Source organism: Falco rusticolus, chromosome 4 (genome assembly GCF_015220075.1).
Source record: "Falco rusticolus isolate bFalRus1 chromosome 4, bFalRus1.pri, whole genome shotgun sequence".
Lineage (NCBI taxonomy): Eukaryota > Metazoa > Chordata > Aves > Falconiformes > Falconidae > Falco > Falco rusticolus.
Window position 1 is genome coordinate 109,322,635 of NC_051190.1, and position 17,035 is coordinate 109,339,669.

The 17,035-nt window shown below is 38.0% G+C and overlaps 1 protein-coding gene across 1 annotated transcript in view; it reads left to right on the forward strand.

Annotated features, from left to right (window-relative positions):
• HIBADH (3-hydroxyisobutyrate dehydrogenase) overlaps nt 1-17,035 on the forward strand; it is an 84,871-nt gene that overhangs the window by 13,785 nt on the left and 54,051 nt on the right. Inside the window, exon 4 of the mRNA XM_037385153.1 lies at nt 2,283-2,404. Coding sequence (XP_037241050.1) covers nt 2,283-2,404 — 122 coding nt within the window. The remainder of the gene's footprint in view (nt 1-2,282; nt 2,405-17,035) is intronic.

Sequence of the window (17,035 nt, forward strand, 5' to 3'; positions counted from 1 at the left end):
TAATTATGTGAGCTCTTAAACTGTGCTTGCTTTTGAATGGCTTTTGGCTAAACTCTTTATCTTATTTTCAGTAGAATAATAATCTTTGTGAATTTGAGGCAACTTAACTGACTTATCTGCCTTCTCAGTTAAATGTTTCTTTTACTGTAATGTACTACAGACAAGTATAACTAGAATATTTGCTGGCAACAATTATTTGCTTAAATAGTTTTTTCTTTAACTTGAAATCCTGTAAATGAAATATTCTGAAGAGATAGCGTTGTGTCTCAAGGTATTAAAGTGCATTAACATAGAAAAGCTGACAAGACTTTATTGATTTCTGCTTACTGTCTGTTTATTACACAAGAAAATATCTGAAGAGTTTGTTTAATGTGTAACAGTGGTTTTTGCCTTTTGCAGAGGGATATCCACTGAGCCTAAAATCTGTAATTCACAGAATTCTAATACTCAGAGGTTTTGGACTTGCCCAATTAAAAAATAAACAGTATTTTAAAAGGCTCTTCTAGCCACGTGTGCGCTGGTCCTGACAGGCTGACTAAGGCTACTCAATACCTCTGAGGATCATGTAGGATCTTACTGCTATCCAGGTTAATAATGTAAAGGAAGAAACATACAGAAGACAAAAGTGCAGTAGATTGTCTAGACTCGATACCTTTTTTAGGTATCGATTGTAGGCAATATTTAGGTGCAGTGATAAGAAAATGAAATAGAGGAGAGGGATTTCTATTCTTGCAATATAGGAAATAATAGTTGCTTCCTTCCCTTACTGTCTGTAGTTTTAATTCCTCACAAAGTAGGACTGAGCAGATCTAAGTATCTGTAGCTTAGACCCTTCAGGGAAGAAAGGTAATGAGATCAGTCCCACAAAGCTGGGCAAACAGCTGCGGGAGAATTATATCCAGGATGGCAGTGCTTTGAAGACCAGTTGGCAGCACTTACCGATATAATACAGCCAGTTAATCTTTTGAGTATCTATATGTGGAAAATTCTGCAAGGGACAGGATCTGGAGGGCAGTCCTGTGCTGCTGCAGTTTCTCAGCCTCCTATTCAAGAGAAGGAAGTGTAATTTGACAGTAGAGGTTAATTGTTGCTCTGAGTGACCTAGTCCTTGGTGACCAGTTTGACTTGGATCATTTTCTGAAGCTTTTTAACCTTTACTGAAGAAAACATTGATGCTTTGGAGTGTTTAAGGATTAACTTAGTCATCCTGCTGTGTTACCAAGGAGCCTGGGCTACTGCTCCTTGTTCTGAACATCAGGGGAGAAGCTGCAGTACTGTGTCTGCCACGCTGGTTTGTGTTTGCATGTGTTCAACTGCAGCAGCACATCTCTCCTGTGAAAAAGGGCAAGGTCTGTGTATGTGGCAGTTTGAGTCTGGAGCTACAGTGGGGTTCACAACCGTATGTATATATTGAGAGACTATTTCCAGCCACCTAGGTAATTAGATTCAGTGAAATTCACTGTACCACCAACAGCACGCAAGGTGCAGTGAAGCTTTTCAGCTTTCATGTGTAGCTTTTAATTAATCACCTTTTTATGACTGAGAAATCACGTTGTTTGATTTCATGGTGTTTGCTGGTCCAGTGGACATGAAATCACAATGCAATTGAATGGAAAGATGGATAAAAGCATGAACAATTCTTTATTGTTGAGGGGATTAAATTTTTTTAATTGCATTTTTTAAATGCCTATTTTATTTTTATATATAATATTTATAGAATATTGTGTTCTACAGTTCAGGATAGAATTCTTCTGCCTAAATTTACTGTCATTGGGAAAACTTAACATTTTTCTCCATGCTTTGCTCTAGATCTTCAGTGGGCTTTTGTGGTGTTAGGTATGGTCTTTATGCAGAAATTGTGTTGTTATACACGAAATTTTTGTCTGTATCAACATTTAGTTCAGTTGCTTAGAACACATCTTAGATAATCTATATATGGTATACTGCTCAGGCTTACATGATGGCAGTTTTTCCTAGTGCACCCTTTTTGTATAATTTTTTTATAATAGTGTTTAGAAGAACATTCTTTTTTGTGTTCAGGGTTTATTGAGTTTTGAGTAACTCAAAACTGCAGTATACATATTCAGAAGTCACATACTGATCAGATCTTGCTCAGTAGTTTAAAACTTTGTGTTCATTAGTGTACTGGAAAGTGTCAACATTTCTCATGCTGAAGAAAGCCGGTGCCATGGTAATAGTTGTAGATGTCTTGTGCAACAAACAGTTGTTAATAATAATAATAGTAGTAGTAGTAGTACTACTAATAATAATCTTTATTTTAGGAAAGTGAAGAAGGGCTCATTGCTAATAGATTCCAGTACTATAGACCCTGCTGTTTCAAAAGAATTAGCCAAAGCAGTTGAAAAAATGGGAGCTGTTTTCATGGATGCCCCAGTTTCTGGAGGTAAGTCTTCATTAACAGTTTCCCTCATATTGGACAAGTTGTATCTTTGCAATCTCAGCCATGAGTTTGTACCCTTGTTGGTACAAGTTGCTTTTCCTTCCTATATGTACAGGGGTGGGGTTTTTTGTTCCATTACATTAAATAAATGTATGTTATTTTAGGAATATCGTTATGGTTTAGGAATATGCTTTTGTGTTAGACCTGGAGAAACTGAGCCTTCACATGGTATGGTATGGTGATCCTTTTAATTTAATTTCTTTTATAAAGTTTTGATTTTGTGCAGGTAGTCACATCTCTTCAGTTGTCATCCATTTCTTTCTGTTTGGGAAAGACTGTTTACCAGGAAGCAGTTCTGCTGCTTTTTCATTAATTAAAAAGGAGAGAATGAAGGGGAGAATAAGGGATTTCATTGTCAAGGAGCTTTCCTCTGGTTTCATGCAGCTGAAGAATGCGGGTGATGTTTGTCTATTCTTGAAGTTGCTAACTATTGATCTCTGAGTATTTTGTCTCTTGTAAGAAATAACATAGAGCAGGGAAGTCTTCCATTTTGTGGACAGAGGAGAGCAGAAGTGTAAAATTAACACTTTGAAAACAAAACCGTAGCTGACTATTACTATTGTTGAATTCTCTAAAACCCCTAGAAGGTGAGGAAAACCCATTTTGTGTGGGAAAATCTTGGGGTTTTTACAATCAGCTCTAAAAATTAAGGTAAGTGGCGTCATGAGAATTCTTTATTATCCTGTCTTTAATGAGGTAATTCAGGTAGTTATACCTGAAAGAGAATAAAAATGCAAGGGGTAGGAAAGAATTTGGCCTTACAGAGTTTATAAAAGGTGCTAGATAGAGCATAACCTGAATTTCAGATCATGAGGGAGAGTGTGGGTGAGGAGCAAAAACTAACCATCTTTTTAATTTTCAACTGAAAACTAAGGGAAGATTTGGCCACACGCTAGTAGCCAAGATTTTCACCGGATTCTAACGTGAACAGAAAGTAGGAAGACCCAGACAGGTGATATTGAAGAATATAGTGGGGAAGACAAGATTCTTGCTTCCCAGCCAAAATATTAACCCTAATAAAGTCAGATAACTTGTCAGGCCACCCAGGCACATTGTGGGTGGATTATATAGCTATCTGATCCTTTTCTAAACACAGAATGGCCTTCTACTTATCAGTTGGGCAGTTCTGACATCTCGTATGTGGTTGTCTTCAATCTCTTTCCCCCAAATATGTTGTTTACCCGAGGGAATTATTTACCTTTTAGAAATGTCTGTAATTTGTTTTTACCTGTTAGCTTTTATACTAAGGATGACTATGCTGTAACTACAAAGAAAGAAAGAAAAAGAAGTTTGATTCCAAAACAACCCTAGCTGTTTTGGGGGCTTTGTTCCTTGAGAAAATGGTAATGCCCAGGCTGGGTTGATATGATAACATACAGTTGACTAGTCTGAATACAAATGGCTCTTTTGGTGTTAGTGGTTTATCCAAATACAAAATTATTTGGTGTTTAGTGTGAGTTACAGATTGGGTGTTATTCTGAAGGAGAGGGAAAGAATTGAGACCTCAGCTTTCTAATGCATAATGTTTGTGAATGCCACAGGTTCTGTACAAATCACATTTAAAGTGGGCAGTTGCTAGGAATGCGGAGAAGTTAATGTTGGAAAAGCTTTAACATTATGCTTGGTTCTTTCCATCTGTCAAGACCTGACACAGAAAGTCTTTGGGGGATTTTTGTACGTCCTGACTGCTTTGTTGGCCTTCAGACAGAACACTAAATGGAGAAGTATGCTCAGCTTTCCAGAAATTGGCAGGCATTGCTCTGTTTCTGTGCGACGCAGTAGACTTGGCAGGGAGTGTGAGGGAGGGCGTTTGTGGGATGCAATGAGGAGGAAGAGAAAGCAGCATGCCTGAACTGTCGTCTTTAGTTGTGTCTGTTTACTAGCTGTTATTGGCAGACAGTTCCACTTGTGTTTTTAGGTATTTGGGTGTTGCCTGGTGGAAGGTAATGTTCATATGCACTGTGGGCAAGTTATTTCACAAACTAAATAATATTTTGAAAATTGCTTGGTCTGTGAACCTTATGAAAAAACAGCAGTGATTTTAATCCTGTCCTGACATTGCAGAAGAAGTATTTTAAGGCCTAGCATTAGTGCCAGATTTTAGTGGCTTGTTTGCAATGTTACCCCTGAAAGATTCTTTCCCTTCGTCATTTTCAGATGAGCCTGTGTGCCAAGGTAGTAGTGCCATCTTCTTCTTGATCGGCCTACAGCATTTACTTGCAGCTTACAGTCAGGACCCATTAAGTGGAAGTTCATGCACCAAGTTACTATTGTGTTATTTTGTATTAACTGACTTTGGAAAATACCTCTCATCCCAGTAGTTGCATGCAGATTATGCTGCTAATGCTGTTTAGAGATAGCAATCGCTTTACCCTGGGATTAGGATCTCTTGTGAGGACCACACGAGAAAGTTGTGTCACAGTTCCCAGTGCTGTCCTGGTTTGTCAGCTCTTTGTGAGCATATGACAAATGAGGAAACATCTTCAAGATCTGTGTGTATTTAATTTTATTTTTTTCTTAATCTAGGGGAGTAAATTTCTGAGAAGATGAGATTCTGCACCTTTGTATGTATAAAAGGCTTTTAAAGCGTACATTATCACAGGAGTGTATTTAAAACTAACTTCTGTTGGCACCAAAGACACAACTGGCAGAGTAAGGGATCTAAATTTATCCTTTAAGAACTGTGTTGAGTTTGCCCTCCCACTGATTTCACTGAAAGTATGATACAGATTCTTACCTTAAAATTCAGAGCAAACTTTACTAGTGGTTTCACTGATGCTGCTTTAACGTTTTCCCCTTTTTAATTCAGTACTTTATTTTGTAGTATATTTATATTATAAAAAAATGAAACTTCTAATTTCAGTACAATAGAAAATATGCGTTGTCTAAAGTGCAGTGGACAAAGTGGTTGTTTTTTTTATTTCTGATGTGATGCATTCTTTATTGTAAGCATTCAGGTACTACTTTTTCAACTGTTTTTCCCTTCCACTGACTCTTGAAATTATATCAGCTCCTCTTCTGCTCAAAATACATTGTAGAGCATTCTGCTGAAACTTCGTAAAAAGATGTGACAGCTTGATTTGCTTTTCTGTTTTTGGAGGTACAGATAAACTGTTTTCAATTCTTTTGTAAGTATGGTTCTTTAGATCTGATAATGAAACAAGTAGAAACTGTCTACTTCAGTCAAGATAGTTGTCAATAAAAAATTCAGGCTGCTAATTGTTAATAACAGCTGTCATGTAGACATCTGTAGTCATGCTAAAATAATAAACGGTAGAATGAAAAAATTTTTGGAGGATCCATGGGTTGGAGCTGGTTAGAAAAGGCTGGAGTTTCTATTCCAGCTGTCATTTCAAACTTTAATCTTACAGTACTACTTCCATAAGCTCAAGCTAACCATTAAGTGATGGAAAGAGTATTAGTAATAACACTGACAAATTGAGATTTCAGCTCTCTGTTAATGTAAAATGCGAGTCCTTGAAGGGTGAATTGCGGACTTGTTCCCTGTATGGCTGGATCTGTACTTAATATGGAGCAAAGAAAAAGAATGTTAAGAAGTACTGTGGAGATCTTTTATTTTATTCCCTTTCAAAGACCAATATATTTCATGACTCCAGTTTTGTTTGGTTTTTTTTTTTAAAAAAAAAAAAAGAGGACAGCTTTAAGACTGGAAAAGTGAATGTATTTCAATGGCATGACCAGACTGCTAGCAGAGATTAAATAGGCCAAACAGAATAATTGGTGAATACATTTCTCTTACTTGAATGTTGAAGGTTTAATGCAGTGTCTTTTCCAAGGGAAGTGGAGGACAGTGCCCTGCAGAAGAGTTAAGACTATGTCTGTGGACATTGATACTTGCAAAGATGATTTGGAAGATATTTCAGGACTAGACTAAATAATAAAAATTAGTAATGAGTGGTTCAAACATTACATCATAGTTTGTAAGTTCTGTTGTAATAAGGAAGCATCATCGATACATTTGCCAGAATAAAACTTGTTTAATAGACCTCTCTGTTGGAGAGCCTTCATAGAGCTACTTTTTACTGGCTTTCCTAGGTTTTTGTCTGCTTTGTTTCCTTAGCTTTGTGCATTTTTAGAGAAATGCAATCTTACGACTTCATCAAAGAGTTAGTTGATTGATTCAACATTTTTAATTTGAAAGATTATGTACTTCTTTAATAAACAGAAGGCATGAAATAAGGAATCTCCTGTATTCAATGGTATAGAGGCTTTGCTTGGTTCTGTCTTTTTGGCCTGCTATTGCTTTGATTTGAGTATTTGTTAGGATCCTTGAAACATTGTCAAGACAAAGCAGGTTTGTGAATTAAAACTAATAATTCTGACCAAATTCATGCTTTTATGCTTTATATTTTTGAAGCTTGAGTGTGTGTACTCAGAGTGGCCACAATATTCTTTGTGCTCCTGATACCAACCACAGCATTTTCACCTCACTACTTCTTCTGCTTTTCCTTAGTCTCTGATGTCTTGCTTAATCTTTTCTTTCCTGACATGTTTCTTAATTTCTCTGTTCACATTTTTTCTGAGTGCATCTGATCATACCCATTTTTTGCAATGTTTGTGATCCAGGGAGGGTAGTAGAAATGATGATGTACAACCTTAATGTTAAAGATAGTATGACAAATTTTACTGAGTTACTTTGAAATCTAAATGAGGTAAAAGTAGCATAGGAAGTAACTGATAATGAAAAAGGGAAGAATCAGGTGAACTGATTTAAGGAAGCTGGAATGAGGACAAAGAAATACTTTGAAATCTGAGATGCTTGAAAAGCTTCTGATTTCTAGTTAGTAACTTATGCTTTAAACTAACAATACTTACGTTTTGTAAGTATTGTTAAGTATTTGTAAGTAATAAAGCTAGTTTAATTGTCCTGTTTTGTTGGAGAGAAATTGGAAAGGAATGAAGATTATGAAAATGTTACAGTTGGCAAAAAGGTGTATTTTGACACTGGGGAGGGAGGGAGTATAAACCCTGTGCACAAATCACAATGTTGATAGCAGCTGCTGTTGCAGAATGTACTTAGATAGTACATTTACTGGTGTGCTGACTTGCAAGGGTATTTTTCTTCTGTGAGTCTATTATGCTTTTTTTTAATGGAGAATGCAGAAGGTAGCAGAAGGCAAGGAAGAATAAGCAGATTCGTTGAGAGTATAATCTAAAAATGATAAATAAACTTTCACTGAGGTGGAAATTATTATCCTACAATAACTAAAAGGGTGGAATGACTGATTTTATTGAAGTATAGTGTATATTTTGGCTATAAAATTGTGTGTTGTCTGGCCAACTAGTGACCCATGTATGGGGAAACATACCTGTCTCCATTTATTCAAAGGTGTAAAGATGAGTTACTCAGGCTGGCCCAATGGGATATAACCAGGAATAATAGGCTGGAAATTATTAAGGAAAGAAAAATGCATGCTGTGTCTACCAGGAAAAACTTCCTAATGACATTCTTCATACACTGTGGAATAATTTTCCAAAGGCAATGGCTGAAGCCAATTATCTCGACATGCTTTAAACTGTACTGGGCAAAGCGCTAGGAACTATTCTGTAGGGAAGAATCTTTAACTGGCAGAAGGATGGCTACATGATCTAATAGGTCTTTTCCATCTCTAATGTCTACCATTCTGTTGTATTCTCACACATGGTGTTCAAAAACAGTTAAAGGAAAACTGTCCAGATGGAAGTTAAAAATCCCAGTGGCACTCTTTGAAAAGAATTAGAGCCAACATTCCTTTTCTCAGTAAAACTGGTTCTAATATCCATGGCTGTATGTGAGCTGTTACCACATTCCTAATAGCTGCTCTGTTTGCTTGTGGTTACTTTAATGCTAGTATCTGGCTCATCCTGTCAAGTATTCTGAGACACACGGAATAAGAATGATCTTCAGATTTCTGCCTGTTGTAAGTTCTAGGGAATAAGAATTTATTTAATTTAATTTTTTAAATTTTGATTGCTTCTTCTAGAGTACTTTTAAATTTAAGGAGTTGCAGGTGGTGTTTGGAAACACTTCTGGAATGCAATGATGACTTTGAAACTTTCTACAAAGTTTGTTTTGGTTTTAAATGCTCATAGGCTTCTTTTTCTCTCTATTTGCTCTTTAAATGGAGCCTTTTGTTCAAAGTGTGTATTTTTCATGTAGTCAAAAAACCTAGCGTGACTCCTGTGCTTGGGACAGTAGGGATGATAAGCACCAGACCTTAAAAAAGCCCTGACTCTTTCCGAGTCCTAATTCTGTACTATGCTAAATGTGGACGGCTCACATGTCAGCAGCACTGAGCCCAGCACCACGCACACCAGAGCAGGAGGTACAAACTGGAAGGCACAGCACAGAGTGGAACTCGGAGTACACTGTGCCCACACAGCAGCCGTTGGTGTGGGGACAGTTCCCATCAGCTACAAGCATTGGAGGTGCCACTGGAGAAAATGCAACTTACTCTGAATCTTAATGGAAAGCAGTTGTACTTGCAATTCAGTGTTGCCTTAAACAAGACTTTTTCAGTGGGTGCAACTCCTGTTTAAAAAAAAGAAAAGTCCAGAGAAAGCTGACTTACTTAAATGGATTAGACCTCTGAAAACTTTGAAGACTTAGAATTACATATTTTATTTTGTCACTTATTCAGCAAGGGAGCTCTTCAGATCTTAGACTAGACACATGAGAAGAAACATTAACATCTTAAGTACCTGAACCAAAGTCTTAGAACATATTTGTTGAAACTACTCTGTGTTGAAGAAGACTCCTTTGTAGGCCCATTAAATACTTAAACAATTTTAAAGGAGTAGAAAACACCAATCCAGATGGGGGGAACTTTGCAGGCAGGGACAACTGCCCTTGTCTTGCAGTGCAGGCCTTTGAAAGTAAATTGTTGATCCCCTAAGTGGCTGAATCCAGGATCAGCAGGAATGAAAGCAGATCTTCTATTGACCTCCATCTGGATGATGCTGGTATTCTGGGTTACTTGTGTTTCCTTTCTAAAGTCATAGTGATGAGCTGGATAAGGATGGGATTTATGTGTGACAGTATTATTTGATGATCTGGAGCCAGTCTCAGTCACTGGTTCATTGAAGAAAATTTTCTTGTAGTGGAGGACATCTTTATGTTTTTACAAGTCTCTTAAGTTGTGTTAATAAAAAAAGGGAGCAGTATTCCCTCTGCACCTTAAATAAATACCTGAAAAAATCTTGATATTTATAGTGTTTACTGTAGTATTGCCCACTGTGAGACAATTCAGTAGCTTGAGTTTTTGTCCTTAGCAGAGCCGCTCCTTGGTTAATCCACAGAAAGCATGCAGAAATATCAGGATTTCCTAATTCTCCAACCACACTTTGAAAAACCATGATTTATATGATTAAATAAAAGTTTGAGGGAAACAGTATTGCCTTTTACTGTTGATAAGCATTTAGAATCCAGCTGTGAGCGCACAAACTATGTAAACATTCACCTTTCAGTTTGTCCAACAGTATTTAGTCCTGTTGGCTCACTGCTTCGATCTACTGAAATGCAGAGGATGGAGAAGAGTCATGCAGTTCCAGAGCTGAAGAGTTTTTAAGTACAGTTCATTTCATGCCAAGCACAACATAGGACTTGAAGTGAAAACAAAAGTGACTTGCTGCACTGTATTTCACCTACAACTTTAACCCTTAAAATTTAGTTATTTTCATTCCTATAGTTTTGCCGGGACACAGTGTGTGGAATTTCCTAGACCTTAGACAGCTTAAACCTGTATCTGTTCATAAGAAGCATTAAAGAATGGCTTGACAGGAACAGTATTATGCATGGAAGTGTCACCCTAATGCTGACCCTTCAGTTTCTGTTCCTGGTTCTGTAAGCAGTTGTATTTTATTTATTCTGAATTGTGGAAGAATGTTAAATTTGTCTGCAGTAAGATGGGGAGGGGGGGCTTGTGGCTTTTAGTATATTTACCAGTGGGAGTACAGAGAAAGTCAAATTGACTTTTAGCTCTGGCTGAGGAGTGTACTACTTCTGTTTAATTTGTGTTACTTTTCTTTGTTACGCTTAAAATTATGACTTCAGAAATCAATATAAAGGTAACGTAGATAATTTGTACAGGTATATGACTATACATAGTTAGCTTTTCAAACTTCATTGATTTCTGCTGTCCAACATTTTTCCAATTAAACTACCTCCCAGAGTTGCTACAATTGCTAGTAGTCTGAAAGCAGTATTTGAGAGCAGCTAAATGCTTTTTGTCTTGAGTAAGGCATTTTACGTTGAGTATGCTGGAAGAATAGAGATTTCCTCTCTTCTAAAAGTTGGAGGACATTTGGAGAGAGGAAATTTTGGTGGCATTATCTGCACATGAAACATTGTCGTAGTAGAGCTCTAGTTAGAGTAAACTAGGAGTGTGTATAGCTTTCCCGTTTTTGCAGATAACTCATCTTAGAATTTTTATTAGTGGGGAGTTAGGGGTGATGCTGGGGCAGCGGGAAGGTTTTGTAGCGGAAGCACTAAATGAGAAGCTGATGTGAATTTGGCAAGCAGGAGAGTTTCCTGAGATGGAGCATCCTCTTAGCAGCCTTAGCCTGAATCCTGGCTGCCTCGGAGGGCTCCCACCCTGTCCAAGATGGAAGTTCCTGCAGAGAGCACTAATAGCATCCATCACTGCCTCAACATGCCATGCTGAGGCGGGGCGGGGGGGGGGGCTTGACTGCTGTGAAACAATGCAATAAATGCCTCCCAGGGCCAAAATGAACATACCCAATCACCTAAATGCATCATTCCTGTGCTAGAACAAACTGGACTATAGGAAGGCATTTGTGTTACTGGAGCAGCTGCTGGCACACCTAAATAAAGAAGATGATTAATCTGTTACTGTTTGGTCACTGGCACTTTTTTCCCGCTGTATTAGTATGTTTAGCAATTCTTAACACTAAATTAACTATGTACACTTACTTAGTATGTTGTTTTCCTTGGTAGACAATTATACCAATATTGAACAGAGCATTTTTTGGCAACTGGGTTAAAGGATTCTTAAAAGACTGAAACAGTAGGCAGCAAAGCTTGTTAAGGAGTTTTTATTTTACAAGCCCTCAAGAATTCAGAATATGGCTTGCTTACTACTTTAAAAAGTCCAAATGTCCCTTATAGACTCCAATTCAGTGCCAGCATCAGATCTATGCTATACTTGTCTAAAAATCCAAACATGCACTCTTGGCCATTACTGTTTACTGAATCAGAACCCTACTGTTTCCACTTGCACTGTATCTAATTTATCGTAAGTGACCACAAAAACTAAAATTATTTATATGTTGGCACCTAACAGCTCCACTATAGTTAAGGGTCTGTTGGCATTTCCATTATAAACCTTTCATTTGAGAGGTTTATAACTTGGCGGTTTTACTTTTGCTTCAGGCTTAAATGTGCCATTTTCATCCAAGCACAAATTCTTCTACAGAATTTCATTTAAATCAGTTTGGCCATTATTTATTTTAGAGTGTGTATGTTAGCGAGTGGAAGGGAACACACTATTTAATTTTGGTTTCAGAAGCTTTTTGGTCAGACTATATAATGAAAGAAAAATGGTGCTTTTTATTTTATTTTGTAGGTACTTAACCCTTCCTTGGATGTGTCAAAGTTACTAAAACCATGCATTTTCAGGGTGCTCCCGAAGCTCGTGTGCCACACATCCACTCCCACCCATCTCGCCTGCTCCTACCCAATGACATGCTTTGAGGAAGCATCCCCTGGCTTCTGGCAGTGAAAGGTTTTTGGGGGAGTGGGGGCAATAACATACAGTGGATGTTCTGTTGAGAGGCCTCAAGCCAACCAGTCCAACTGAGGAAACAGATGGAGCTTAATTGGAAAAAGACAGGCCGAATGCAGTTGTCAGTCAAATGGAACCCTGTGTGGTTAAGAGTGGCATTTCCTATGGCTCTGCCATTTCTTGTGGGATGTGTGTAAATTACTGCTTGGGTGCAGTAATCCTCGGAGTCTAAAAGTGGTGTGAGTTGCTGTTTTCCCTTGCTTCTGAATGCTGAACCACAGAGGAATTTCAGCTTTTTTGTAGTCGTAAATTCTTGCCATAGTAGTGTACATTATTATGCTAATTAAATTCCTGCCACACAAATAATACATATCTATCATGTTTCAGTACTAATCATAGTAACACAGTACCAGTGTTCTTTAACATCGTGGTTTAAGAATACAAAGAAGGGAAATTGTGTACAGAAAGGTAGACACTTTTATTAGACCAAATAATACAGCTGAAAATAGAAAACAAGTTTCTGAGTCAGTTCTTTCATCACATTGTGCAAGAGGCAGTAAAGTACAATAGCTTTTTTTTTCCTTTTGCTATTGAATTACTCAGAAGAAAAAGCTACTCGATGGAAAACAGAGTGGGGAGAGGATATGCGGTTTGGCAGCTTCTTGTGTACTCATAATTTTAGGGTTTTCTTTTTTCAGGTAGTTCATGCAGGTTACTGATGGGTTGAACAAGTAATGAATCTGCTTTTTTGTATTTTGTCTTCTGTTTTACTAACAAGAGGCAGAAGGGAAGCACGAGTGTAATTAATTATGGTGGCAGATACCAACAGCTTATTGAACCATAAGGCATTATAGTCCATTGAAGCATTTGAAAGTCTTCTCCATCTTGCTTTTTTTTCCCCTAGTTCATGTTATGAATTCATAGGTCAAATATTCCAAATCTTGAATGTTTTAGAGACAGCTCATTTTAAATTTTGTTAGTTTATTTTTAGTTTGTTGGCACTAACATTTAAAAGCACTGAAGGCTAAAACTTTAGTATATATTAAAACCTGCTATTTTTAGCTTTGGACTCTGGAAACAGAAGCTTACAGAAACAGTATATGTCACAAGACATATGATTAGTTAATCACTATCAAAACTTTAATAACATTTTCACTGGTATCCCTTTATTGCTAAGAATCAAGAAATTTAAACTACATGAAGTCATGGGAAAGATAATTATTAGAAGTACCTTAATAGAGCACATCTATAAGGCTCCAATGCAGCATTAAACACTTACGCATCTACTCAAGTCCATCCATTTCAATGGGAATTTAGTGCAAGTTGAAGAGCTATGTCCTCAGTGTCTGTTAAGTGTCTGTAGGGTAATCTGTCTGTTTTATACTACTGAGTTACTGTCTTTGAAACTCAAGAATTTCAAAGCACTACATAGAGCTGACATCCTGGTCATGATTTGGCTGGACTTTATAGCTTTAAGCTAACAATTTTAATTATTTGGAAATATCCTTCATCCTGGAAGTAAGCATAGCAGATTTATTATTTGATGTTTTATGATTTATTGTTTGCTATTTTCAGCATCTAACCTTATGGATAGATTATTTAACCTTGTTGAAATACAGCTTAGCACAATGACATACTCCTTTCTGCCTTTCTTGGAAATGGAATAAATAGTATTGGGTTAGAATATTTCATGGTTCTTTTCAAAGCAGCATCTCCTCCAAACATGACCTTGAAGCAGAACTGTGTATTTAGGCTTTGCAAGTTGTTATGTTTCGTTACTACTCTATTTATGTCTCTGCAGCACAACAATGACTAACTCACTTTAAATGCTGTCTCTCACTTCCTAACTCTCTAATTGAAGCAGAAATAATGTCCGTTTTTCCTCTCCCTTCATCCACTCTAGTAGGTATATTGCCGTTTCTCATGAGGTCGCAGCTGGGAATGAGCGTTCCTGAATCTCTGTCACTTATATTCTCTAACAACTTGAGTATCCTATACACTGGCTGATGAAATAAAACACATTTTTAAAATTCCAGTTGTTGTCCGGGATTTCCAATGGCAAAACATTCAGGATTATGGGAGAAAAGAGAACTGGAGAAAGTTTATTAGCTGAAAGGTACTTTCTGTAAGTACTTGTCATAGACTGCAGCTGCAAAGGAGTGTCTCTTTTATTGATGCATGGCTTGGTTTTAATTGTTCCTAATGCTCATGTAGGTTGCTGAAACCACTGAACTTTGTCTGCAGCATTGCCAAGGTTTTTTAGAATATGTACCTGAACTGACAGCTTTTACTAGGAAGGTGTTTACCCGCTCTTAGTCACCTGTGTGTGTTGCTTCAAGTAGATCTGAAGTTCCCAAGCTGAGGATCTCTTTTCGGAGGGCAATACAACTTTGATCCCTTAGAACTCTGGAGCTAATTTGTGCAGCCCATCATTACTTTGCCTCCCTAATCAGACAGTTCTTAGGAAAGCCAACAAATTTAATTGTTACTATGAGTAAGTACTTGCTCTGATGAGGTAGAACTCCACAGTTACGTATTTAAATAAACTGCATCAAAACTAAACTTAGGGAGAGGGAAAATTAAGCTGGAGAAATCACAGTTCAGGCCTGAAGGCCCTGTTTGTTAAGTGTTGCACGTAGGCTGTCAACATTTTTCTTTTCCTTAAAAAACAAACAAAAGCAAATAAACAGAAAATCATAGAATCACAGAATCATAGAATGGGTTGGAGGGGACCTTAAAATTAATCTAGTTCCAGCCCCCCTGCCATGGGCAGGGACACCTTCCACCAGACCAGGTTGCGCAAAGCCCCATCCAGCCTGGCCTTGAACACTGCTTCCCAGCTGCTCTGGGAAACCTGGTCCAGTGCCTCACCACTCTTGTAGTGAAGAATTTTGTCCTAATATCTAATCTAAATCTACCCTCTTTCAGTTTAAAGCCATTACCCCTTGTCCTATCACTACCTGCCCTTGTAAAAAGTCCCTCTCCAGCTTTCTTGTAGGCCCCCTTTAGGTACTAGAAAGCTGCTATAAGGTGTCCCTGGAACCTTCTCTTTTCCAGGCTGAACAACCCCAACTCTGTCAGCTTGTCTTCATAGGAGAGGTGCTCCAGCCTCTGATCATCTTCATGGCCCTCCTCAGGATTCGCTCCAACAGGTCCTTCTTACGTTGAGGGCCCCAGAGCTGAACTAAATGCAGTACTCCAGGTGGGGTTTCACAAGAGTGGAGTAGAGGGGGAGAATCACCTCCCTCCACCTGCTGTCCATGCTTCTTTTGATGTGGCCCAGGACATGGTTGGCTTTCTGGGCTGCAGATGCCCATTGCTGGGCCATGTTGAGTTTCTTGTCAACCAACACCCCCAAGTCTTTCTCCTCAGGGTTGCTCTCAATGCATTCCCTGCCCAGCCTGTAGTTGTGCTTGGGATTGCCTTGACTCGCATGCAGGACTTTGCACTTGGCATCGTTGAAGTTCATGAGGTTCATGTGGCACAACCTCTCAAGCCTGTCAAGGTCCCTCTGGATGACATCCCTTCCCTCCAGCATGTCAACCACACCACACAGCTTGGTGTTGTCGGCAAACTTGCTGAGGGTGCACTCAGTCCCCCTGTCCCTGTTGCCAACAAAGGTGTTGAATAGCACTGGTCCCAGTAACAACCCCTGGGGAATGCCACTCATCACTGGTCCCACTGGTCATCACTGGTCTCCACTGGTCATCACTGGCCAGAAAGATGTAAACATGCTCCCAGAAAAACAGTCCCTGATATTTTTATACTTGTTTTACTTTTCATGTATTTGTGAAAACTTCTGTAATTTTCCCCACTATTTAGAAATTGTCAATATTGGCTCACACTTACCTATGTTTTAGTACATGTTCACTGTAGAACAGTTTTCAAAAGTGCACAAAGTACATTACAAGCAGGGGTTCTTGTTAACTCAAATGGGAGATTTTTTCCAAAAATAAATCCTGTGGCTTAAATCTGAAGTTACAGGAAAGACATACAATAAATCTGGTGTATTTAATTGATGATAGTGGAAATGCTATCGACAAATATAAATAACTGATGCTCCTTCTAAAATATGAGATTATAAGAGAGTAACTTATGTTATTACAGTACAGTAAAATCATAAAACTTTATACGAATTAGTGTTTTAGTTAATAACAGTTAATATCTGAATGTTTCAAATTCTCCTTCCTCTTTACATTGACTCCATGTACAGCTCAGTCAGCAGCAATTTCTTAGTATAAGCTTCTTAATGAGCAGAGATGTTACAAAATAAATTTTATGGACTTTTTCTTTGCTTTCCCTAGTACTGTAGTATATTTTAGACCTCTTACTCATGTAGAAAAGTAAATAGGGATTTAACTGCAGTTCTCTGCTCAATTCTGAGCTAGATACTTGGCTTACAACTGTCATAAGGGTTTCTCTGCCTTGCCATGACCTTAACTTGACCTAAAATGACTAGTTTCTGTACAAATTGCAGTAGCTCAGGCTCAGAAAGGTTCTTGTCTGTCATTTGGTGGTTGCTTCGTGTGTGTATGTGTTTTACATGACATCATAATATCTGTACTATCAGTTCCTAAGAAAGACAGAAAAACTAGTTCCACATATTTTAATGCAATTTGCATTAAACTGCTTCCATAGACTTGGTGGAGTAGCAGAGACATCTAGACACCGTGTTTTCCTTTTTAAATAATATATGCTGGAAATACAGTAGGTTTAAGATACCTGTCTGTCTGTTTCATTATGAAACCATTTAAAAAACTAATCATAATTCATGTTCACTCATTCTTTCCACATCTAGGGGTGTTACCTGGGTTTGGAATAGCCAGCTGTC